This window comes from Harmonia axyridis, chromosome 1, assembly GCF_914767665.1.
Source record: "Harmonia axyridis chromosome 1, icHarAxyr1.1, whole genome shotgun sequence".
In the NCBI taxonomy this organism is placed as follows: domain Eukaryota; kingdom Metazoa; phylum Arthropoda; class Insecta; order Coleoptera; family Coccinellidae; genus Harmonia; species Harmonia axyridis.
Genome location: NC_059501.1, coordinates 16,405,295 through 16,432,377, shown reverse-complemented (window position 1 = coordinate 16,432,377; position 27,083 = coordinate 16,405,295). Strand labels below are relative to the sequence as shown.

General features: G+C 33.4%; 1 protein-coding gene across 1 annotated transcript; it reads right to left on the bottom strand.

The window, feature by feature from the left end:
• Positions 1-6,575: 6,575 nt before the first annotated feature.
• Positions 6,576-27,080, bottom strand: LOC123670792 (erythroid differentiation-related factor 1). The gene is made up of 10 exons (XM_045604346.1): positions 26,954-27,080; positions 26,248-26,888; positions 25,630-26,135; positions 23,407-24,015; positions 20,873-21,148; positions 20,484-20,582; positions 19,742-20,339; positions 15,507-15,909; positions 13,038-13,347; positions 6,576-6,992 (listed from the first exon to the last, which is right to left on the bottom strand). Exons 2-10 carry the CDS (start codon positions 26,790-26,792, stop codon positions 6,589-6,591), a joined length of 3,750 nt encoding a protein of 1,249 aa, XP_045460302.1. The 5' UTR covers positions 26,793-26,888; positions 26,954-27,080; the 3' UTR covers positions 6,576-6,588.
• Positions 27,081-27,083: the final 3 nt, after the last annotated feature.

The following is a 27,083-nucleotide window of genomic DNA, read 5'->3' as shown; positions in this document are numbered from 1 at the left end:
GCCACAGTGTTGCGGCATCTTTAGAGGCTATGTCAGCAACTCATGGTTACCCTTCATCGGCAGTTCATACAGCAGAATTCATTGGAGATATTGATCAACTCTTTGATTCTTTGAATGCGATGTCGAACTGTCGATATGATGGTAAGGAATTGAGGCGATGTGTTAATAAAACAACGAATCATTTACAGTTTTGGTACAATATGTTAGAGAGGATCAAAAAATGGAAATTTTTGCACCCTGTTACAGGTTTAGAAACAAAGGCTCCCAGATGTAAAGAAGGTTGGATCGCCACTATTCAAGGTGTAATTATGGTGTGGGATGAATGTCGAAAAGCTGGTTTCCAATATCTGCGCACAAGAACTCTAAATCAAGATCCTGTGGAGAATCTTTTCAGTTTGATCAGACAGCATGGCAGTGCGCATACAAATCCCACTCCATACCAATTTATATCTGCACTTAAGACCTGCATTTTGAATCGCCTTGTTACATCTAGGAGCCAAGGAAAAAATTGTGAAGATGATGGCATAGACATTCTTGAAGATTTAAAAAACTTTTTGGAATTCAAATCTAATGATAATAATAATAATAAAAACCGCTTCGTAAGTTCAATTGATTTTTCAAAATTTAAAGATAAAAAGCCTCCCAATAATATGAGCGAAATTGATGACCAAGCTCTGGTTTATGTTTGTGGATATTTTGTAAAAAAAATTTTTGGTCTATTGTGTCATCAATGCAAAGAATGTCTTTTAAGTACTCAAGTATTAGAGTTTCATACATTCACAATGTTTAAGGAATACGGAGATCACAAGAGGTGCTTGCATTATGTATCTGAGGAATTGTGTTTTTACGTTGCTCATATGCATGATGTGATAATAGAAATTTTAGGAAGTCATGGTCACTTTTTGAATATATATGAGGAAATTCTTTGTTATGTGACAGAAAATATATCTTTCAACTTTTTCAAATGTTCTGAACATTATCAGAGTGTTCAGAATATGTTGAATAAAGTAATTTTGGACTTAATATTTCATAAATATTTTAATGATACTAAGAAAAATTTAAGAAGAAAATATGTAATACAAAGGTCAGTTCCAAAGAAATTTCTTCATATATAGATTTTATCTGATAGAATAAAACTTCTTATTCTTTTAGTTGTTCCACCAGAATTCGGTTTTATTTTTTGTTGATATACATAATATATGTTTATTTACAAATGATATCTGTGATAGAAATAAGATTTTCAGTTACTGTCAGTATTTTTGTTTTTTTTTATATATATATATATATTTATTTAGTTAGATAATTATTTGCCGAATAAAGTAAGGAGGATTGGTTTGGGTATCAAGGCTTGATATCCAAACCACTCCTCCCTATATTTATTTTTCCATTTTTTTTTGTGAAATGTAGTTTATTTTGTATGTTAACATGGTGTCATGGTCATCGTGTCTGTTTTTTAGAATACATTTCTCAAGAATACTAAAATTCCTATGAGTACATATTTTTAAAAACAAAATTCATTAAGTCAGTTGCATAATAATTTTAGTATTATCAAAATGATATGCTACTGACTAAACAGGTTCTGCTTCTGAAAATGTGCCATCCATAGAAACTTCAATATTCTTCGGATATGTTTTCCAAAAAAAATTGACTTTTGCCAAAACACCTACGATATGAGGTGGGAGTTTAGTGGGTGAGAGCCCCACACAAGTCCTAGCAGCGTTACGTCACAAGCCCAGCTGCTAGGAAAGGCTGTTAGAGCTTCTTCATTCCTCAGGGCGAAAAGAAAAATAAAAAAAAAAAAAGTGAAACAAACAGAGCTTTACTTTCACTTCATATTGTTCTTTTGTTATCACCTCACTTTTTACAAAAATCTTTCCAGGATCACCGTTAATTTTTCACTTTGTTCCAGGTTTCGAACAGCTTATGTGGGAGTTCTGCCAAAGAATTCAAGATGCCAATTCTAAATCAACCCTTCGATTTCCTGGATTGTTGTCAGTAATCACAGAAATTGTTATTTTATTGTTAATCTTCAAATGAAATGTTTCCTTCTTCAATAGTTAAGTGATACAATACGATATATCTAATATTTCATTAATTTCTGTTCATAAATATCAATTTGTATAATTATCTGCAATAAAAAGTATTTCAATTTTAGTTGAGTATTATTACTGAGGTAAAATATTAACTTGGATGCATAACCTCACTGAAATATTGAACAAATTGTAATTGATATTACAGTTTTTTCACAATTTTCGGTGCAGGTTTTCATTCAAATTGTGAGTTCTTTCGAATTATGAAATAATAAGGCGTCAAGTGCGCAGAATCAAAACATCGTTAGTTCCAATCCCTGCCCATAAGGTCGCCACAATCACGCTTATTTATTTTACCCCTGAGTCGTCACTCTTTACCTCCTTTCTCTATGGTACGTACTATCGTGTGAGTACTATCATCGTGAAATGAGACTTATGTAATAAAAAATTATCATCGTGAAAATGAACCTCAATTGTATAGTATCCAAATTATTTAAAAAAATCGTATCAGAGTTGACTCTATTGAACATTTCTTCTCGAATTATTCCTCAATTACCCATATCATATATGTCAAAGTATAGCCGCTACTAGGTTTTTATTTTCCTGTAAATTCACTTATATCCACTAGAATGTTTTTCTTTTATATACATATCACTAATCATTATTAACATAAGTACAGTCATTCAATTATTATAAGGATCTTTTTGAACATTATGAGAATGTGAGCAGTGAAAATAGAAAACAAACCTTAAACTTAATTATAATAATAAATCGACTTTATTCAACAATTGTACATACATTTGCCCTGAAAAGGCGAAGATTAGCTAAAGCTACTCTCAAACTCTTAACCTTCCCAATTTACAAAATATTACAAAAAGAGATCACCTCTACAATTTCAACAACAATGATTTGATCATCAGTAACATATACACAATAATATGAATATAATATGAGTAAAACATTACGTTTTCTTCCATTTGAAAAGGCAAACCTGCTTGTGTAAACTTGTGTATATACAGAGATATCTAAATAAGCTTTTTTTCACTTTTTGAGAGTTTCCATTCTATACTCACTGTACTACACTCAATAAGTCCCGGTAATAGTAATTTACGTAAAAAGTCCGGAAAATAGGGTTTTTTTGGACGAATAGACAAATTCCAGGACGAGCGTAAGCGAGTCCTGGAAGTCTGTGAGTCCAAAAAAACCATTTTCGGGCGTGTTGCGTACAATATTTTTTCGGCAACCATGTAAAATAACACTATCGCTGCTGCTTTCCATATTTTATTGCGATTGCGATAAAAAAACATGCAAATTTTTGACAACTAATTTCATATGAACTGTCAGCCGTTATCTCGGTTGCTATGGATTCTATGATTCTTTTCCGGCCTAGTCCGGGAAGTACGTACTTTCCGGACTAGGCCGGGAAATGCTACTTTCTCAGAGAAAAAGCGTCCGGAAAGTGAGCACTTCCCGGACGGTTGCCGAAAAAAACATTTTTTTCAAAATCGACAACGTCACTTTCAAGAGTGATAGCTAGATTTACTCCAACGCTATTCCAACTTTTCAATACCTTTTCTATAGAAATATTCGTCTTTGCTTTCGAAATAGGAATAGCAATAGTTCTTCATTAGAGCCAAATTTACATTTAGCATACCACATTTTAACCGTTGTTATCGATAGATACCAAAATTAGTAAAAATATAGAAATCCTAAAATATAGGTAATTCAGAAGTGTCTGTTTCAATGTTGCACCTATGTGTTTATTTTCCAGTTCTTCTTGAGGTGTTTCTGCAGAACTTCGAGTAATTCAGCCATAGTCTCTGATAGTTTAAATATTGTTATATTTTCTCTATCATCCCTTTAAGATTGTTCATGGTATCCAAAAGATCGATATCTTCATGCTACAAAAATTGACAAGGGGTAAGCTTAAGGAAAATACTTTATCTCACCTGGAATAAACTAATTAGTGATTATGAATTCTGAACCTGAAGTGCACACAAGTTACAGTTAGAAGTGCAAATTAACCAAGGGTACACAAAGGGCAATGGAACGCGCCATGCTCAACATATCTTTGGGAGATAAAATTAGAAACAAGGAAATCAGGGAGAGAACCAAAATCAGGTAAGTCATGGAGGAAATAGCGGTCAAAAAGTGGAGATGGGCCAGACAGGACAGCAACACATGGACAGTAAGAACATTAGAATGTAATGACCTTGTGAAATCAAGAGAAGTAGAGGCAGACAAATGTGGAAGAGTCTTTCATTCAGGAGTGGATGGAGGAGAAACTGAAGAAGATTCTCACAAAATTCCATTAGACTGATGCCATCTTCTAAAAAAATTTCTTGGGATGTTTTCAATTTATAGAATTTTTCTGATTGGACCTTCACTGTTTGTGGAAGGGAAGAGGGAAAAATGTTGTAGCTCTCCATTTAACTTTCTACATTCTTTCTAACACATTGATAATACATCTTGAGATACAGGTTTGCCTGCACTGTATACAGACTAAAGATATTGCTATGCTATGAATTATTATATGAAGAGGAGCTTTCCTTGTCTCCTGTTTGATAATCCCTTATTATTTGCACCTATTAATTCATTTTTGTTAGCATTTTGTATGTGTGTGAGTTACATTTTTATTATGTTGATTGAATTTGTATTGATTAGATTAGGTTTTTTAACATATTTTTTTAAATATCATTTGATTTAACTGTTATCATCTATTTTTGGATATTCAATTACGTGTGTGTTTCCGAATGTTTTATAATTAAATAAATATATATTGGTCAATTCAACTAGTATAACAAATGTTTTTATGTACAACAGGAAACGGCGATTTAGATAGTCACCCTTTGATCATAAACATCTAATTATATACTTAATGCATAGTATAGTTATTTATAAAACAAGTGCAGAAGGCATTGATATTCTTCCACGAGTTCAAAATTCAAAAACGAGCCACGAAGTGGCGAGTTTTGGAATGAACGAGTGGTAGAATGAGCCTTCTGTACGAGTATTATACATTATTTTCTCTAATTCATTGCATTTTAATTGGAATTAATGAAATATTTCCATAAATATCATTTAGTGATTTTTGCATTGAAAAATGTTGGTTGGCAGAACTGATTTCTTTAAGGCAAATTGATGAATTGACAGATAAAGCCAAGGCGGAAAGTTCAGAATACCAACATATAATAATGAAATATAACCATGAAAACTGTGCGTTTCTGATATATTCTCGCACGATTTTGTTCTACAAGATGTGGAAGAATGAACGGAATAACCACAGAATTAGAGAATAGTTATTTATAATACAAGTGCAGAAGGCATTGATATTCTTCCACGAGTTCAAAATTCAAAAACGAGCCATGAAGTGGCGAGTTTTGGAATGAACGAGTGGTAGAATGAGCCTTCTGTACGAGTATTATACATTATTTTCTCTAATTCATTGCATTTTCATTGAAATTAATGAAATATTTCCATAAATATATTTTAGTGATTTTTGCATTGAAAAAAGTTGGTTGGCAGAACTGATTTCTTTAAGGCAAATTGATGAATTGACAGATAAAGCCGTGGCGGAAAGTTCGGAGAACCAACATATAATAATAAAATATAACCATGAAAACTGTGCGTTTCTGATATATTCTCGCACGATTTTGTTCTACAAGATGTGGAAGAATGAACGGAATAACCACAGAATTAGAGAAAATATCTTTTTCCTACAACTGCTATGAAACGTAGCATATTCTCCACAGCTTACTCAATTCCAAAAAGAATGTATTGCTCATACTGTGGAAAATATTATTCCCCACGGCACTTTGCCCACACCTCGCTTGGTAGATCAATGAAATTGGGCATTTGAGTCGTTTCTATAGAAACGCAATAAATTAGCACATACTGTCAACGAAGGCCATTTTGATTTGAATCAAGTCCATTACTTGAATTATTGAAATTTGTGCAGTTGTAGGAAAAGTATAGTGTGCAACATGTGGAGAAAGTCCTTTTCTCGCTCGTGTGTTTGCGGCACTCGCCTTTCAGGCTCGTGCCACAAACTTCCACACTGGCGAGAAAAGTTGGACTTTCCCCACTTGTTGTACAATATACTATTCCTACAACTGCTATGAAAAGTAGCATATTCTCCACAGCTTACTCAATTCCAAAAAGAATGTATTGCTCATACTGTGGGAAATATTCCCCACGGCACTTTGCCCACACCTCGCTTGGTAGACCAATGAAATTGGGCATTTGAGTCGTTTCTATAGAAACGCAATAAATTAGCACATACTGTCAACGAAGGCCATTTTGATTTGAATCAAGTCCATTACTTGAATTATTGAAATTTGTGCAGTTGTAGGAAAAGTATAGTGTACAACATGTGGAGAAAGTCCTTTTCTCGCTCGTGTGTTTGCGGCACTCGCCTTTCAGGCTCCTGCCACAAACTTCCACACTTGCGAGAAAAGTTGGACTTTCCCCACTTGTTGCACAATATACTATTCTGTTATTGGGTATGCTTATCCCATCAGACACCTAAAAAAATGAAACAATCAATAGTAAAAAAACTTTATGGGAAATTCATTTTCATAATGGTTTCCTTAACATATTTTAAAACCTTACACACTTTTATAATTGTATCATCACAAGTCTTATCACTGTAACACTTCAAAGAAGTTCTGTAACATTCTGTATAAACATTTTTAACATTCTGATTCATAGCCACTTCCCCAGAGAACATTTTCAGTATAGATAGATTAACTTTAAGGAATTCTTGCATAAATGTATCCAATATTCTTTGCAATGCTGTGTAGTAGGTCTCCTCAATTGAAATAACATTTGTTTCTGAAGAAGGTTTGAGATTTTTTTGCTCCTCTGTTATTTGTGGCAATTTTTTTTGTAGCATATCAGAGCTTGATAGGAATACTTCCATACAAGAATGTAGAAGTTCTAACTTATGTACAACATGGACATCTAGAAAAATAAAACGATTGAAAAATGCTGCATATTTTACCCATGCTTTATTATTTAGGCTTTCAACAAAAAATAACTGGACATGTAAAGAAAAACAAGTCATTCTCTAATTTTATACATTCAATGAATGAAATTGGAACCACTGGTTTGCCATAGGCTGATTTCATTTATGTAATGAATGAAATCCGCCAATTTAACTCCACATTGATAAAGATGTTTCTATCTTAACTCAAAGGAAATACATTTTGAAGAATAACCAAGGTTTTGAACATTTATGGGGTAGAAATAGATTTATTATAAGGTGTGTGAATAAGTCTTTCCCGTTTTTTTCAAATTTTGAGCCTTTATTGTGAAAAAATGGTTACAAATGAATTATTGAAAGTATTGGCCATCGCTAGCTACAACTTTTCCCCATCTTTCTGGCAACATACGAATCCCGTTGCGAAAAAATTCGACCGGTTTGGCCTCTATCCAGTCATCCACCCATTTTTTGGCTTCCTCGTAGGAATGGAAGTGCTGGTCAGCCAGGCCATGCGTCATCGATCTGAAGAGATGGTAATCAGACGGAGCAATGTCTGGACTATACGGCGGGTGGGGTAGGACTTGTAGAGTTTGCAATTCTGGAAGCTCAGTTATGGTGCAAAAGAATAAAGATGGTTTTGATTTTAAGAAGTTTTATTTTCAGCTAAGAGATTCCGATAAACTTAACAGTCTGACATTCACACTTCTCTCTATCAAGTGTCAACTTAGGTTAGAATCCGTGTACTGTGTCAATGATCACAGAATAGGAATAATTAAGCCAGATTCACACAATTGTTATATCAACACACCCCTTCAATTTTATGAATCTGACAATACAACAAAATATTACAATTCAGTTACATTTAACAAATTTCTAAAATAACAAAATTTCACTCGAGGCAATGCTTTTGTCAATACATCTGCCTGTTGATCCTCTGAAGGAATGTATTCAAGTTTAACTTTATTTTGAGCAATACAATCACGGATAAAGTGATACTTTACATCAATATGCTTACTTCTATTCATTTCTAAAGTAGACGCAATTCTAATACAGGACTGGTTATCTTCGTGAACAACAATCGGTTTATTTTTCACAAATATTTCCAACAGTATCTGATTTATGAATAAACTTTCCATTATGGATGAGCACAAAGCAACATACTCTGATTCTGTACTTGATAATGCAACTAAATTTTGTTTCTTAGTTTTCCATAATATAGTATTATTGTTCATTTTGATTAAAAATCCTGTAATACTTTTTCTATCATTTGGATCATTCGCATAGTCTGAGTCTACAAATGTATGAATCTGAATATCTGATTTATTTTCTTTTACAAATTTTAGTCCAAAATTTCTAGTCCTATTCAGATATTTAAGAACATTTTTCAAATAATGCCAGTGATCCTTTCCATGAGCATTTTGAAATTGACTAAAATAAGAAATTGAGTAGCACAAATCTGGTCTTGAACCTAACATGACATACATCAAGCAACCAATTAATTCCCGATAAGGTAAATTTTCTGAACATTTGTCATCTGATGCTAAATATAGTTTTGGTTGCATAGGAATATCACTACCTTTACAATCATTCATGTTGAACCTAATTAGAACTTTATCTATCAACTTGGTTTGTGAAATAAACAATTCATTTCGAAATTTACTTATTTCTAATCCTAAAAATGTCAACGATTCATTTTTCATTTCAGTCATTTTAAATATTTCTGACAATTTATGCTTTATATAATTTATATCTTCCTCATATTTTGCAAAAATGATCAGATCATCCACATAGAGTAACAAATATATACCTTGAGGTTTAAAATACAAGCACGGATCTTTCTTTGATCTTTGAAAACCTAAAGTTATTATTTTATCATGAAACGTGTCATTCCAACATTTCGGGGCTTCCTTCAAACCATAAAGGGCCTTATTAAGTTTACATACCAAATTATTATTGTTTTCATTTTTAAAACCTGGTGGTTGGTGCATATAAACAGGTGATTTTAACATACCATTCAAAAAGGCTGACTTTACATCCATTTGTAGTATATGTAAATCTTGTTCTAAGGATAATACAAGTAACATTCTTATGGTCACCATTCTTGCAACTGGTGAATAGACATCTTCATTTTTCAAACTTTGTAAAAATCCTCTAGCCACTAACCGAGCTTTCTTCACAACTTTTCCATCAACCTCCTTTTCGCGAAACACCCACTTTGAGTCTATCACTTTCACATTACTTGGAGGGTCTACAAGTTCCCATGTTTGTTGTTCTTCTATGTTCTTCAACTCTTCTTGGATAGCTTCTTTCCAACCTCCTCCTATAGATACGGCTTCTTCATAAGATGTAGGCACCTCACCTGGTAAATATCCAACAGACAAAGCTGCTAGTAGTTCAGTTTCATCATCGAGATCATAGTCAAGTAATCGAGCTGGCAATCTTTTGTTTCTTTTACCCCTACCAATTCCTAATTCTTCTGTTTCAATATTTGAGTTTAGTGTTTTCTTGTTATCTTCAACTTCACATTCATCATTATCTTCCAAAATTCTTATAGTTTTATCATTTTGATCAGTAAGTTCCTTTTCTTCATTAAAAACAACAGATCTTGCTACAACTACTGAATTTTCTTCCATATCATATAATTTATAACCGTTATTACAATATCCAATGAGAATGGTTTTCTTGGAATGAGAATCCAATTTACCTATACGATTTTCTTTTGGTATATGTGCATATGCCACACATCCAAAAACTCTGATTTTATTTAAGTCAGGATTATATCCATACCACATACTTGCCGGGGTAGTGTTTTTAGGTATCGTTGATGATTCTAATCTATTGAGTAAGTATACTGAAGTGAGTAGTGCATCTCCCCAGAATATTTTGTCTAATTTTGATTCAAAAATTAAGCAACGTGACATTTCCAATATAGTACGGTTGAATCTTTCTGCAATTCCATTTTGTTCAGGATTCCTAGGTATCGTGTATTCAATCTGTATACCTTTTTGATTACAAAATGCTTTGAAGGTTTCTGAACTATATTCACCTCCATTGTCACAACGAATTCTTGAAATTTTTCTATTAAACCTAGAGCTTACTTGAGCTTCATACTCTTTAAATTTTTCAAGAACTTCGGATTTATTTTTCATTAAATAAACTTGTGAAAAATGAGTATAATGGTCAACAAAACTTACATAATACTTCATATTATCTCTCGTTTGGGGTGATATTGGTCCACAGACATCTGATGAGATGACTTCCAGCACTCTCTTTGGCTTCCGTTCATCAGTCATCGATTTGAAATGGGTTCGTGTCTGTTTTGCTTTCAGACAAACTTCACATAGGGATGTTGGTGGATATTTCGAAGAATGTCCCATTCGTCTATGCAGCAAGTCTTGGTCAACAGCAATGTTCAAACAGTCAAATCTAGGATTAAAACAGACTACATATAAGTTTCCTTTTAGATTTCCTTCTAAAACTATTGTATCATTACCTTTCCTGCATATCCTTACCTTTCCATCTTCAAATATTACCTTGAATCCTTCTTTTTCTATTCTTTTTACCGATAACAAGTTATATTCCAAGTCATCACTCTGTAGTACATCTTTCAGATTAAAATTTCTTCCATTCTTGTCAGTTACATGTAGGTTTCCACTTCTTGTAACATTTACAACAGATCCTTTCTTGGCAACATTTATTTGACAACTAACAGGTTTAATATTTGACAAATAAACTTTAGTTTGTTTATTTACTAAGTGGTTTGTTGCTCCTGAATCAATTATGAACATCAAAGTTTCATCTGTAACTGTTCTATCATTTTTGTTTGCAATGAACGATATTTCTTCATCTCTGGAGTCTTCACCGTTTGCAACATTTGCACTGCTTCTGCATTCATTCCTTTTGTGTCCATGTTTTCCACATTTATAGCATTTGAAGTTGAACTTTGGTTTTTCTTGTCCTCGAATTTGTCTATTTCCTCGTTTTTGAAAATTTCCTCTGTTACCATTTCCTCTGTACTTGCTAGTGAAAGCAACTGATTCTTTCTGTTGATCACCATTATTTCCTTGTCTGATTTCCTCCTGTAGCAACTTGTTTTTGACAAATTGTACGGTTACATCCTTTGGATTTGTACTGAACATCAAATCAATTGAAGTCGTTAATGCTTGGTAATTTTCAGGCATGGCTGCTAGAAGTTGACATATTATTTCCGGTTCTTCTAAATTTCCTCCACTTGCCTTCAAATCACTTACTATTTTGTCGAATTCCAAAAAGAAATCAGAGAGGTTACCTTCCTTGTATTTCATATTCCTGAGTTTTCTTTGTAGGTCCACCTGCATCGAGAGTCCTCTTCGAGTATATGTGTACTTCAAAGTTTCAAACATGTCTTTAGCTGTCTTCTTATCTTTTACCATTTCCAGCACGTCGTCTGCTAACCACTGTACCATAATGTTCCTTGCTTTCGCATCATCTTTCTTGAACTGTTGCAGTTGTTGTTCTCCTGTTGGTGCATTTTGTTCCAATACATTTAATGCATTATGCTGTTCCAGGAAAATCTTCAGACGGAATTCCCAGTTCGAGAAGTTTGTGCCATTAAAGGGTTTTAGGTTTGCTAGCTGTGAGTTTAACGTCGCCATTTCAACGTGTTCCAAGTTTTAATTCTAACTTGTTCTTTATTATACGCTTTTGACACTCAATAACTGTACTGGGCACATAACCTGTAGAGTTTGCAATTCTGGAAGCTCAGTTATGGTGCAAAAGAATAAAGATGGTTTTGATTTTAAGAAGTTTTATTTTCAGCTAAGAGATTCCGATAAACTTAACAGTCTGACATTCACACTTCTCTCTATCAAGTGTCAACTTAGGTTAGAATCCGTGTACTGTGTCAATGATCACAGAATAGGAATAATTAAGCCAGATTCACACAATTGTTATATCAACAGGACTTCCCATTTGAGCGTTTCTAAGTATGTTTTCACCGGCTGTGCAACATGTGGGCGAGCATTGTCATGTTGCAAAATAACTTTGTCGTGCCTGTCGGAGTATTGTGGCCGTTTTTCTCGCAGTGCGCGGCTCAAACGCATCAATTGTCGTCGATAGACCTCGCCTGTGATCCTTTCATTCGGTTTCAGAAGCTCATAGTAAACCACACCTAGCTGGTCCCACCATATACAGAGCATGAGCTTGGTGCCATGAATATTTGGCTTGGCCGTCGATGATGATGCATGGCCGGGTAGTCCCCATGATTTTCTTCGCTTCGGATTATAGTAACGGATCCACTTTTCATCGCCAGTCACGATACGATGCAGAAACCCCTTTCTTTTATGTCGCTGAAGCAGCTGTTCGCAAGTGAAAAAACGCCGTTCGACGTCTCTCAGCTTCAGTTCGTACGGCACCCAATTTCCTTGCTTTTGGATCATTCCCATGGCTTTCAAACGCTTGGAAATGGTTGTTCGGTCAACTCCCAATGCTTCATCAAGTTCTTCTTGCGTTTGACACGAATCTTCATCAAGCAAAGTCGCCAATTCTTGATCTTCAAAGATTTGCGGCCGCCCTGAACGCTCCTTGTCTTCCACGTCGAAATCGCCACTTTTGAAGCGTCGAAACCATCCGCGAACACTTGAATCATCGACACAACCTTCTCCATAAACTTCCTGAAGCAACCGATGCGCCTCGGCAGCAGATTTCTTCAAATTGAACCAATAAAGTGAAACTTCCCGCAAATGACGTCGACTCGGCTCAAATTTCGACAGTTTCACGATTTCAAAAATTTATGATGCGAAAAAATTTCAACTAATGTGTTAGTGTGGAATTGTTGACAGATGAATAAGCTTTGATTATGACATATGTAACCATTAAATACTCGCACAGTATTGGTGGCGCCATCTCTTACAAAAAACGGGAAAGACTTATTCACACACCTGATAATAGAATTATCATTTTCAATTGTAGCTTGATTACACACTACTATGATTGGAGTATGAGAAACATAATTTCAGTTGAATTGAATTGGTTTTTATACTTACGCTTGGACATTTCCTCAAATAGATTGATTACGCTGAGTTTAGCTCTCAAATAAGGAATAAGTTCTCCAACTTCATAAAAATACTTGATTGCCATCTGATATTTCTCTTGAGCCTTTAAAAACAAGGATTCCCTAGTAACTTGATCTGTCGCATTGAGAAATAGTTTGTGATGGATTGAAGCCATTCTAATACAGATTAAAGCAATTCTACTTTGAAAGTTTTCGAATTTGCTGTGATTCTCGTCCATATCGCAAGCATTCTTTGCATCTTCTAGTGCCTTCAATACTTTTTCACTGTATTTCGAAAAGTCCTGTAAGAAAGAAGAATTATTATTAAGAATATCCAATCAATGATTCTGCACAATATGTCTTGTATACAAATACTGCTGGTTTCTGAGATATAAGTTCATCAATACTCAAAATAACAGTTTCAGCATTTCAATCCTTTTGATTTTTTTATCTAATATATAAAATTCTTCTGTCACGGGGTGCGTAATCGAACTCCTCCGAAACGGCTCGACCGATTTTCGTGATCCTTAGCGAGGATATTAGTCAGGGGGGAGAATCGGACAACATCTATTTTTCATCCCCCTAAATGTTAAGGGTGGTCCACCCCTTATTTTTTTTTTTTTCAGACAAAATTTTTTGTTTTTATTTTTTTATGATACATCATACAAAAATACATGCAACCCTAAATTTTCACCCCTCCACGATCAACCCTTATTTTTTATTTGGTAATTAAAAAGTTTTATTTTTTTTGCAAGAATTTTTTTTTATCTTGTCATGACTTATAATAAAAAATCTCATATGACTCTCAATTTTTCACCCCTCTACGTTCAATCCTTATTTTTTATTTGTTAATTATAAGCTTTAATTTTTTGGCAAAAATTTTTTTTTATTCTATCATGACTTTAAATGAAAAATCTCATATTACTCTCAATTTTCACCCCTCTACGATCAACCCCTATTTTGTTTTTGTGAATTATAAACTTTAATTTTTTGGCAAAAATGTTTTTTTTATTCTGTCGACTTAAAAAAAAAATCTGATTATACTCTCAATTTTTCATCCCTCTACGATTAACCACTTTTTTTTATTTGTTAATTATAAACTTCAATTTTTTTGGTAAGAATTATTTTTAATTTGTCATGACAGAATAAAAAATTTCATATCTCTCTCAATTTTCACTCTTATACGATCAACCCCTATTTTTAAATCCCGATTTTTATCGTTTTTAATCTATCCACAGATCCGCAATAAGGTTGCAAGATGGCAATCAAATATTATAATTGTAGTACGATGAATTCTTATTCAGAGTTTATAATTTCAAGTTCCTTTTTTCATTTTCTATTGAATTTTGTTTCTAAAGATGCCGGCAATTAGACGTACAAACTTAAGTCGCAGAACCCGTAATGCTGCAAGTCAAAGAAATACAAAAGCAAGTCAAACTGATGAGCAACGAGAAACGCGGAATGAAGTTGAACGGAATCGATGGAACCGGAACCAACAAAATAGAAGTGTTGCGTTTAACCCCTATAGAGCTGCATTTAATGATAACAAAGAAATTGACTACAGTACACTGCATATCGTTGCTATTGGACCAATGAACGTTATTTGTCAATATTGCAAGGCATTTAAGTTTAAAAATGAAGCCCCTGCATTGTGTTGCTCGAACATAATAAAGAAATTAACTTAATTCAGATGAAAAGGTAACAGACATTCCTTGATTATAGGGCGGTACGAAGTTTGCCGGGTCAGCTAGTTTTTGTTTAAAAATAATAAACAAGGGTTATTTGATATTAAGGAATTGTGAAAGCAGATCATAAAGTGTATTGAAGTCAATGGTAATCTTTTTGAATGTTTACTTTTAGTTTTTTATTTTTGTTTTTCAATGTGCTAGTGTTACACATTTAGGAAATAACATTTTTTATAAAATTTAATTTCATTCAACTTTTTAGAACCAAAGACGAGTACATTTTTTGTAGATTTCAACGCTTTTAAATTTTTGTTTTATTATTTTAGTCATAGTCCAGCCAAAAAAAAATTGCTTTGATTTACTAAACACAAATGAGTGTAACTTGCTCCCTCTATTAGCAATTCCGAATTAGAGGGCAATTCTCATACCAAAAAACGTAAAATTGGTAATTTTCAAATAGAAATTTTAAAACATAACAAATTATTGTGAAAATCAAAAGCCTAATTTGAAAATTAAACTAGCAATATTTGTATAGGATATGTTTGACAGAGCCATCATATTTATTGGCCTAGAATCTACAATTCAGAGATTGGACATTCATAATGTAAATTAAGCTAAAAAAAACTATAAAGAAAGCACTGAGGAGTAGTAAGGAAATGGTTCATTAATGCGTCAATTGTCCCCTTGTAGACCACATAATTGTATATAGATGTACGAGTATATGTGTCTTCAAGGGTTCAATGGCGCTGAATTAATTCAAAGCATATTTTACTTACGACATCATCAGGTGGAATATCGTGCATTAAACAAGCCTTGGAGAAGAGTGAGCAAGATAATTCCCAATTCACATTATCCCAAATCAGCGGATTCGTCTTCCTATCAACCAGTATTTTCAAAGCCCTTTTGAAATACTCGTTGGATTTGGTATAAAGTTTATTCTCTTCAGATGTTAATGCACGTCCAGGTAAGGAGTATGAGTATGCTATGAGACGATGCATATGACCAAGATTTGTGTTTACAAGGGCCATATTTACCACATCTCCGATTTTATCAAAAATTTTCAATGATGAGGTTATATATTTCTCGGCCTTCTTCGCCCATGTGCGGATTTCTTGTCCATAGAACATTTTCGCATAATTTAGGTAATAAGTTCCGGTTTCATTCAAAGCATTTCCTAACCTAAAACAACACAAAGGTAGCAACCATGCTTGATTGTAAGGTAATAAAGGATGTTCAAATATAGGTATAGCATGTGAGTAATTAAACACAAAAAGTTCCATACGTCAAGATGTAGATTTCTATCAATTATACAGGATGTTCCAGATTGAAGTCAGAACATTTCCAGGGGTTATAAGTCATACTAATTGAAGAAAAAAGGTTCCCATCAGGCCTGCAAATGCTTACTTAACAAAATACAAGCTATAACCATATTTTTAATTTTTTGGTTTTCCAATAAGATATTTCATTGCAATATTAAACAAGTATATTTTCAATTGATGTTTATTTCATTATGAAGGTATACCATTAAGAATGGAGAATGATAGCAGCCAACTGCCTGCTACGAATGTGATCACCTCTTCATGAAAAATCACGGCCGGGAAACTTTTCTTGTAGAATTGCGATTGTATCGTTGCTTGTGTGGCACGTAGCGCCGTCTTTTTAAGAATAAACATCGTCTACATCAATATCTTCAAATTTCAGCAAAAAAAATCATTAATCTTAGCTAAGATGCATAGAATACCTGGTGTGTCTACTTATACCTGTAAAACTTTCAGACAAAACGGGAGATTTTTCGGATTTATACCTACTTGATTTCGAGGGATCGCGGGCTTTTCAGATGGCGCATACATCGTTTACATTTGACATTTCTCTCAATTCTCGACTCTTGTGAACCAAAGGCGTAGATCTTTTTTTTCTTGGGGAGGGATAATCGAAAAAAAAATTTTCACGACAACTTTTATTCATATCTGTAATGTTAGAAAAAGAAGTTTGATGATGAAGTTTGAACCAAATTACTCGAAATAATTTTTGTTGTTACTAATTCGGTTGTTCCTACCTTGTTCTCAAAGTGTTACGAAGGAAAATGAGAAATTACTTGGATAATTTTGAGAAAAAAAAGTTTCTTGAATATGAGCCCACAAAGGCTTTGCTTTCAATATACAGGTTGTTTCTAGTGTGTCGTACAGTTTATCGAATATTTATTAATCTTCGCTACAGATTAGGTAAATAAATACCAAAACTTATAATTAATGCATTCATTAGAGCTTACTAGCTGGATCTTTATAATAATTTGGATTTTCCTGAGGATTACTAGAGATTTTTCTCGAAATCGATAGCTGATACGACAAAACTATAACAAACCAAAAAGTATAGTACTGGACCAGAGTTTTTTTTCTACATTTTTCTAAACTAACAGCCATTCACCAAAATATAGTTTTGGAGGAAGGAAGCAGGCATCCTTCCAGAAAATATATCACCCTGTAGATTTGCATTCAAAATTAGCATATCACATAGTGAAAACTTTAAACTAGAATATCTATGGCCAATTCATATTAAATATCTTGTGAAGGGAAGGTTATACGAGAAAATAACTTGAACTTCAACACATGTATCTCAAAACAAAATGTTTGGGGACTCATGTTATAGGACTTTTTTTCTTAAAATGATCCGGAAATCTGTCATTTTCATTTGTATCTCCAATTTAGGAGCACCGTGTAATTACCCCCAGTATCCCCCATTTCTACGCTCTTGTCGTGAACTTTGAGTATAGAACAATAATATTTTATAATCTATGGTCTGTCATTATATTCCATTCATTTGAGTAAAAATTCGATATGAACTGAATTGTAATTTATTGTGAATGTTTGCAGTGTCTAAAATCAGTATTTCCTTTTTAAACGGCACCAGGCAGATGCGGGAATTCGAAAAATTTTATAGAGCGCCACCTTACAGTACTCTAGTGAAGCACACCACCAAAGCAACAGGTGGGTCTCTCAAAAAGTCTGAAACAAAATCGAATCAGTAAACACACCAGGTATTCTATGCATCTTAATCTTAGCTAGGTAGCGCGATACCTGGATGCACTGAATCTTGCCCATTCTGCGAGAGAATATGTATTTTTTTTGCAGAATAAAAGCCTTTATTATACATTCAGCGTAGCAGTTGCACTAGCCTGATTTTCCAATAAGTACTGTTGAATCTGAATGCATCTCAGTGTTCATTGCCCGGTATTATGATTAAACAGATAGTTCTTGTTAATGTCAGAAAAAAGTCAAGTGGAATGATAACTTTTGGACGAAAGTAGCAAAGTTTTATTAGATATTTGAGACTGTTCAGCACAGAACTGAACAAGTACAGCAGCAGCAACATTTCCAATATTGCCGATGTATGTAGAGTTTGAAATGCTGTAACAATTCTTCAAAGGACATTTTGATATCTTTTATTGTTTCCAAGATATAAAGGAAAACTTTTTTTTTTTCAAATTCAATTTTAGTGAGGAAACATTTGCGGATATACAAGTTTATGGGAACTTTTTTCTAAAAATAAATTTTACAATTTTAGAAGAATAAATTTGAAATTTTCTGACGTTATTATAGAATAACCAGATGTGAATTTCTGTAACAGCGGGACTATGAACGTACAATGAATCGAATCTCGAAGCACACACGCACACTTAAGTATATAAATTGGCGTACAACTTTGCTTCCGTCTTTTTTTTCCGAAATTCGAGGCTTTATTGTAAAAAACTAATTATACATTTATGATTCAAAGTATTATTCATAGCTAACCACTACTTTCTCCCATCTTTCATGCAGCGAACGAATTAGGAGTTGAAAGAATTGGTCATATTTTGAAGCGATCCACGAATATATCCAATTTTTTAATTCTTCATAAGACCGGAAGTGCTGGTCAGCCAGGCTGTGTGCCATTGATCGAAACAAGTGATATTCCGAGGAAGGAACGTCTGGAAAATACGGCGGGTGGGGTAGGACTTCCGATTTCAACGTTCCCAAGTAAGTCTTGACCACTTTCGCAACATGGGGCCGAGCAATGTCAAGCTGTAAAATCTCTTTATCATGTCTCTCTTTCTATTGCGCCCATTTGTCTTCCAATGCTTGGCTCAAACGAATTAATTGCGTTCGAAAACGATCGCCTGTGATTGTTTTAGTCGGTTTTAACAACTCATAATACACTACGCCGAGCACCAAATATTGAGCATGACCTTGGAACCGTGAATATTCGGTTCGGCCGGCGACATAGAAGCATGGCCGGGATATCCCCATGATTTTCTGCGCAATGAACACATTTTTCGTATTCAGTCACAATGCGATGCAGGAATCCCTTCCGTCTTAGTCTTGCAAGCAGTTGTTCACAAGCAAACAAACGCCGTTCAACATCTCTCAGCACCCAATTTTCTTGTTTCTGAATTTTTCCCATGACTTTCAAGTGTTTTAAAATGGCTTGTTGCGTCACTTCCAATGATCCTGCCAATTCTTGTTGCGTTTGACACGAGTCTTGATCAACTCAATTCTGCATCTTCGAAAACCTTCTCTCTTCCACCGCCATGCTGGTCTTCGACGTCAAAATCACCGTTCTTGGAACGTTGAAACAACTCTCGGCACGTCCTTTCACTAATAGCGGCCTCACCATAGGTATTTGAGAGCGTTCAATGAGCCTTAGCCGCAGATTTCTTAATAGTAATGCAGAAAATTAAAACCTCCCGCAAATGACGAGAATGTGGCTCGTAAGCTGACATGTTTAATCGAGAATAACTTTATGAAGCAGACACAAATCGACCAATATTTCGATGGCGTTATGTTTACAAATATCTAAGCTTATTGTATGACATCTACGATCTATTTGTTTCGACTACCACTTACTGCTACAGCCATTTATTGCAAAACGGCAAAAGCAAAGTTGTATACCTAATAACAGGAACAGATAAAGAGAAAGCGCTCTTTGTTACAAGATGCTTCACCTTTATGAGAATGCTCATTTTTACTGAACTCACCTCTTCAACATGTTATCAGTCTCAGATACTTTCAAGGCTTCTTCATAACATACAACAGCCAAATGAATCACTGCCTCGGGCGTTTCAAAATCACATTTAGTCAAACAGTGCAAATTTGGTGGATCTGCTGGATCATTATCGTCTTCATCTTTCATTAACTGAGATATCATTTCTGTTTCTTTTCTTGTGTGAGTATATATATTATCTCGAAATTTTTGGAAGGAGTATTGAAAATTTTGACAAAGTGAGAATATCCTTATACAACAGTCTCCGGCTCTTCCAAGAATGCAATTTTCATTTATTTGAATTGAACCATTCAATTTTCTCATTATGAGGCAACACCTTGCTAATAACTTCAAGTTTCTAAAACAATTGTCATATTGCTGTTTTCCAAAATAATATTCGGAAAGAGTTGAGAAAACAAGTACAGCCTTTTCGTAGAGCAAAATTTTGAGATGGGTTTTCCACGGCATCCCATCTTGTCTAGCATTTTTCTTTTTCCATGTAGGTAGAGGTTCAGTGTTTTTATTGTTCATTACTAATAATGAAGCCAGATCTGGGTTTTTGTTTATTGCTTTTTTCTTTTTTGATTTTGATGCTGGAAAAATCAGTAAAGTAATGAAATACATTATCTTACTTTAGGAAAACTATAAAATTTACACTTCCTGAGTAGATTGGCTCAATGCCAATTTTGATCTTTGAAACATGTGGCATAATATCCATCGTTAAAACATGCATTCACCTTTTTTAACAACACCTTTTTCGGTTGAGTCCATATCTTTATTCGTCTTTTTTACATTCCCTTGTTCGACTTTTCCAGCCCCTTCATCAAAAACGTCCTCTGAAACATTTAATTATTAATTAATTCAAGAGATAAGCACATGAAAGATAGGCATACATAATAGTTATTTACCTAACAAGTGGGATTTAGATATTATTAACGAATAAATGTGAAAGTTTAATGACACGAGTGTGTCAATAACATAGTATCCTCATGTTACGTACAAGTTTTTATCTACAAGTAACGATCTCATTATTATTGAAGGGTCAATCAATTCAAGAGTTAAATCATAATTGACAATTATAGAATAATTTTTTTTCATGTCTAATATGTATCATTAATGTGATTACCTTTTTTTAAGCCACTCAAACATTCATATCCCATAGGTATAGGGTCTGAACTCCTGGCACTTGGCATTCCAGCACCCTCAGGCTCTGAGGGTTCGTCAGTGAAATACTGCAAACTGTTCAGACCTCTATGTATATTGGAGAGAGCTTTTAAGCACCGATAGTCTGCCCCACCTTCTATAGGAGGAGGTGGTTTACATGCCTTTATTTCTTCTTCGCTATTTTCTTCATTGAGGTTTTCATTTTTGCTGTCCAACCATTCATCTTGATCTGGGTCATCTAAAATTCAACAAATATACCCAACAAATGAGTTTTTTCAAAAAGCAATAAGAGATTGAAGGTGATACACAAAATACATCAATATACCTATTATTCAATGGTGAAATATATCGGTAAATTAATGATTACAACAATGAAACGATAATTATTCCACATACATCCAACACTCATGCAGGAATAAGTCACTCAGAACCTTTGTAGAACAAAAATGACAACATTTATTAACATTCCTGATAACATACTTAGAAGTTTTCTCCTAAACACAACATATCACTTAATGAAGTATCAAGCATGATTGTGTAAACGAAGATTTGTTCTCAGGTGAACAGTTCTGAAAAAAGTGCGGTGAACTGTTACAATTCATTTGAGTTTCTTGAAAACATATTTTTATGAATAAATTATAATATAACATGGGATTCATTCAATCATAACAGATACAAGGTTAAATTGAATAAATAGGTAGTAAGTAAGTAACTGATATTTATTGTTAAACAAAAGGCCACCGACCTAGGGTCCTTCAGCCAATTGAATAAATATTATTATGTAATCTAAATAACTGTCAGGTAATAAAAATTAAATTTCTCTCTGAATATATATTAAAAGTTACAATTTACTTTAGCAGTCATCTTGCTGAAAATGTTTGGAGATGCTAAAACGCCCCCCTGCCAGATAAATAGATTTTATCTACTCCTATTGAATTATATATTCATTATTCAACTGCTTTGGAGCAATTAATAGTATCTATTGACAAACATCGTGAGTTATAATAACTCACTGCTATAACTCACTATAACAAATCGGAAAAGATCGATCTGTGCTTCTATACTTCTCTACTTCTATTCGATTGGTCGAAAGGGAACATTCCATTGTTGTTATTGAGGGGAGGAATGTCCGAGGGAATGTCACTTCAATAATTTTGACGTTTTCAAATTAAGTTGATATCTAATTATTGTGAATGATTTGCTGAAAACGATTAATTCAGATAGTGAAGATGAAATATTATATAGGTATACATTTCCAAAAGACAAACAGCTAATGTTACCATACAGAATTACTTGCCTGAAAAAAATATAAAGGAGTTTGTAGCAGTAAGGTCATTAAGTCTTCGTTTACAGAGAATGTTTTTTGGTATATTTTAATGCATTTTTATAGGCAACTATTAAGGGTTTTCAATATAGTTCTATGTCTGTACTCTGTACTGGATTCGAGCTAGCCGAAGCTAGTTCGATTGTGATTGGTGACACTAAGTTTCCATCTCTCTTGTAGTCGGGATCGAGCACATATGTTTATTTCCCGTTCCTTCTGTCTATATTCTAAGTCTGTATTTTTTGATATAGTCGTAGATAAAGTATAGTATTCAACTTGCGGTAATGGTCATAACTCACTTGATGAATTACAGCACTCGCCTGCGGCTCGTGCTGCAAACTTCATCTGCGTGAGTTATGACCTACATTACCGCTCGTTGAATAATATACTATTAAAAATGCAGAGAAGTAATAAGAGATGTAGGCTATCTCAATATACTAAACCGAAACAATAGCGTCAATATTTTGTTCACTCAAGGATCGGTGAAATATTGAAAAAAAATGAAGAACTTTGGAGTGATGTTCATTCATGTGCTTATTTTTTAATTGGCACCAACATTCAATATACGTTACTTTACAGGACAAAATTAATTTCTATCTAGTCTGATCTATTGTTATGAAATTATTGTTTTTTTTTTGTGTTTTACTTGATTTTTTTTTATATTCAATTAGATTTTTTGGGGTTCTGATAAAGCAACCAACATTAACTTTTGCTTTATTATTTAAATTGTTATTAAATTGTTGTTATTATCTACATGCAGAATCCGAAATTGGTCACTGAAATATCTGAGTATTTTTCAATAATATTCAATTGAATTTTCTATGGCTCTGGAGATGTTATCAACATGAAATTTTGGATGAAGCTCTCAATCCAATTAGTAATTTTGAAATTATAAGCACGGATGGACAGAATCAAATTTGATCAAAGATTCTTCATGAGTTGGACTTTATCCTTTCAGACCATTGCCCGCTCAATATTCGAAAGTTATAGACATTGTAGCAAATGATCTGTTCGGGAAATGGTTGCTCGAAATTGTGGTTTTTTTAAATTCGGAAGATTCAGCAGGTCTAATAATGGAATAATAAAACATTGTTTGAAATTCTTTAAACAGGATGAAATTGCATGTTGAAGGGAAGTGTAAAATTTTCAATGTATTTCATAGTAAAACTTACCTTTGTCAAATGTTGGTGCTTCTGGATTTGTAGTTTTTGGAAGATAAATTTCAGAAAGCATAAAATATGAAGAAGTTATTATTTCTGGATATTTATGCTCTGGTAGAAGTTTGATACTATTTTCCAATAGCTTTTTAACAATTCCACTATTCTTCTTCTTTGATTTCATGAAGTTTCTTGCAACCCTATAAAGCAACATAGCAACAGGAATAGTAAATGGATTCTGTAGCTTATCATTCTGAGGAACTAAACATGTTAGATCATAAAGTTTAATGAAGTCATCTTTTTTATCTTTGAATAACCAATATGTATGTCCAGCTTTTGTAGCATTTGTTTTCAAGAAGGATAGAATGTTTTGGGCAACATCTTTGATGAGTTGTGGTGAAAATTTCGAGTTTTTAAGTTGTGGAAGGTCTTCCGTTTTAATAAGTTCATACTTCTGTACAAACCCATTAAGATGGTAGCACATTACTACTTCAGGAACGTTAGACATCAAATTGTCAAGCCAATAATCAATACCAGTTAATACATTTATGGGTTGTTTCATATCCCTTAATCGCAGAGAAATACAAGGATATTCACCACCTCCAAAAATTGGCATGTCAGTACCTGTAATATTCATTGATTGTATAAATATTCACATCATGAACATATTAAATTATCAAGGGCAACAAAGCTTGAAAGCATTTTGTTCAAATATTTGGGAAAACATGAAGTTGGATATTGAATAACGTGTGAACATATTATGACACATATCAATAAAATCAATAAAGCACTGGACTATACGTTTCAAAATTTCAATTAAAATATATAATTTCTTGTTTACATGCATGTTTCGGGCTTCATCCCATTCTCAAAACTGAATATAAAATACACAAGTACTTATAAATTACTAACAGATGTTAAAACCGGAAACAGGCACAAATCTAATTGATTGTTTACAATTGGAAGATTTTGCTTTGATCTGAAGATATTTCCAAAAACACCAAGAGGTCTAAATGCTTATCTTTATCACCTTTGTGTAAAATCTTTGTTTTATTAAAATCTATAAAGTGATTGGAAGTGATACAGAGATTGGAAAAACCGGTTGATGATTTATTTTGAAGAATCGATCTTTTGTGTTCTACAATTCTAATTCCGAAAGATCGACCAATCTGATCCATATAAAATACAGAACATTCATCACAAAACATCTTATGAACACTACTCAAATGTGCAATATCAAGTAGATCTTTACTACTCAAAAACTTTGACAAGAACAATGTCTACTCTCCTTACATAATAAACAGATTAATATTCGAAAAAGAATAGATTGTAAACTTCATATTTAACTATCCATCTCAATTTGAATATAAAATTAAAAAAGATTTGTATACATCAATTATATTCCATTTCTTAGTGATAAACTTTGTAAAAGAATTAGACAAAATAATATTGATGTTATATGTACCACTGAAAAAAAGATTAATGTTTTTTGGTGGTAAGAATCGACTGAATATTTCGCAGTTGAATGGTAGTGGTGTTTATAAGCTATTTTGTGAAGAATGTCCTGTATTTTATATAGGTCATACTGGTCGATCTCTTTGAAGTAGAATTGAAGGACTTAAAAAATTGATTCTTCAAAATAAGTCATCAAGGTTTCCAATTGAAAAAACAAAGTTTGGACCCGTCCAGGAAAAACTGAAAACCCTGTGTAGTCATAGGCGTAATGAAGGGGGGTTATTGAGGACAGAACCCTCCATTGATTAGAAATAAAAAAATGACTCCAGTTACGCCGATGTGTGCGATTAATTTTTGTTACGTAGTTATCAAGCAATAAGGTAAGTTAGATTTTCATCTCCTTTTTTAACTAGAGTTTTGAAACACCGCGCCACTGTTGTATGTACACATTTACTTTCATGATTTTACTATAGGCCATAAAAATTTGTTTATCGCTGTTCATGTGTGTTCAAAATGAATAAAGGAATAACTATTATAAATATATCCTTAATATTTTTTCCATTTGTGTCAACAATATTTGTGTAAAGGCTCATTTTCACGATGATAGTAAGTAACTATCGTGATTGTACTATTGTGGTAGTATCACGATAGTAGTTTACATGGTGACAGTTGCTGCGATAGTTACTATCCTATCACTGTGAAAATGAGCCTTAAAATCCATCATATTAGTGAAAGCAGCCTCAATAATTCATCTCTTATTAACACAAATCAATTGGTACTTACCTAACAGCATTTCTATGTCCTCAAAAGTCCAAACCACATTACGGTTATATTTGTCATCAAAAGTAGAATCAGGAGCTCCAACATCTGGAGGATTAGGTAGATGAGTTTCATCCACACTTCTAGAAGTTCTATGAGTTTGATTCTGTTCATCTTTTTTTTTATCATCTTCATTCTTTCCCAAACTGTGGTACATAAACTTTGAAATGAGACTTCTGTTTCTCAAAGCCTCTCTTGAACGAATTTGTGAATACAAGCGTCTTTCATCTTGAATAGCTTTAGCACTTAGATGTTTCATAACAAAATCACGTAACCAATATTCCTCATCATTTGCTTGAGTCTTATAGATATCAAAATTATCTATGAGCAAAGTATTACCAACCCTATGTACAAATATACTAATAGTTTCTTGAGTATAAGGAATTTTCAATATTTTCTTAATGATCTCTGCATCAGCTATAACATCCACAGTACCAACACAATCTGGATACATCTGAGCCATCCTCAAACTGAAAGAGAATACATATTGATTATTTTATGTCACCATACTTCTTCATGTTAATGCTAGACTCTAGGTATTTATTTTTTAATGTTAGACAATGTTCATCAGTTCTTTATTACCTTGTGTAGCCTCTATGTGTCAATGTGTATGCTCTTTGTAATCCATAAAGATCAGCAGCACTACTGAGCCAATTAGCAGGTGGTAAATTTAAGTCTGTATTACATTGTAATCTAATGAAATCTGGTGGCCTAGGTACAGAATATTTTACAACTGCTGTAGATTTGATTTCATTTGTTTCAATATTCTCTTTCAATCCCATTTGTAAATGAATTACATCAATTGCAATTTGAATCTGTCCACTTCTACATTGTTTATTTTCAACCTCTCTTTCAATTTGTTGATCAGTAGTCTGAATTTCATTGTACTCTTCAATTGCTGTTTGTTGATGATCCATTTCTTGTTCTCTTTGCCAATTGTATATTTGAATTTCTGTTAGTTGGGTTTGCACATTAGTTTTAGTTTGTTCGGTGTCACCTCTTGCTGCATTTTGTTTACCATCATCTGCTATTGCATTCTGTTCACTTTCTGCTGTATATTGCTTACTGGTACTTGCTGCTGAATTTTGGTCCTGATTTCTTCTTTTATTACGTGTCTGTCTGACCATAATAACTAATAGTGGATAAAGGTAGCTCAATACTTTTCACAAATATTTTCGAATAAAATGCGGTAGGGAATATCTTATGGTCGCTTCTAGAATGTTCTGTAGGAAGTAAAGTAAATTTATATAATATAGCTTTGTGAATGAAGGAATATTCTTAATATTACCTTATGCTTTTTCAAAGTTTACCTCCAGAGTCGAAACAAAAATTAAGTAAGGATTATTACATGGTATGTTACTTAAAACTTCCCCATTCAAATAATTTTTTTTGTATACATATGTGGGTAGATTGACAGC

Bases quoted from the DNA above. Each gene is read 5' to 3' on its own strand.
- LOC123670792 (XM_045604346.1), bottom strand. From the start codon at position 26,792: ATGGTCAGACAGACACGTAATAAAAGAAGAAATCAGGACCAAAATTCA. The intron at 20,583-20,872 runs GTAATCACATTA...TAAATGTTTCAG, and splicing joins TTTGAGTGGCTTAAAAAAAG to AGGACGTTTTTGATGAAGGG. The intron at 6,993-13,037 runs GTAAGTATAAAA...TTATTTTTCTAG, and splicing joins ATTTGAGGAAATGTCCAAGC to ATGTCCATGTTGTACATAAG.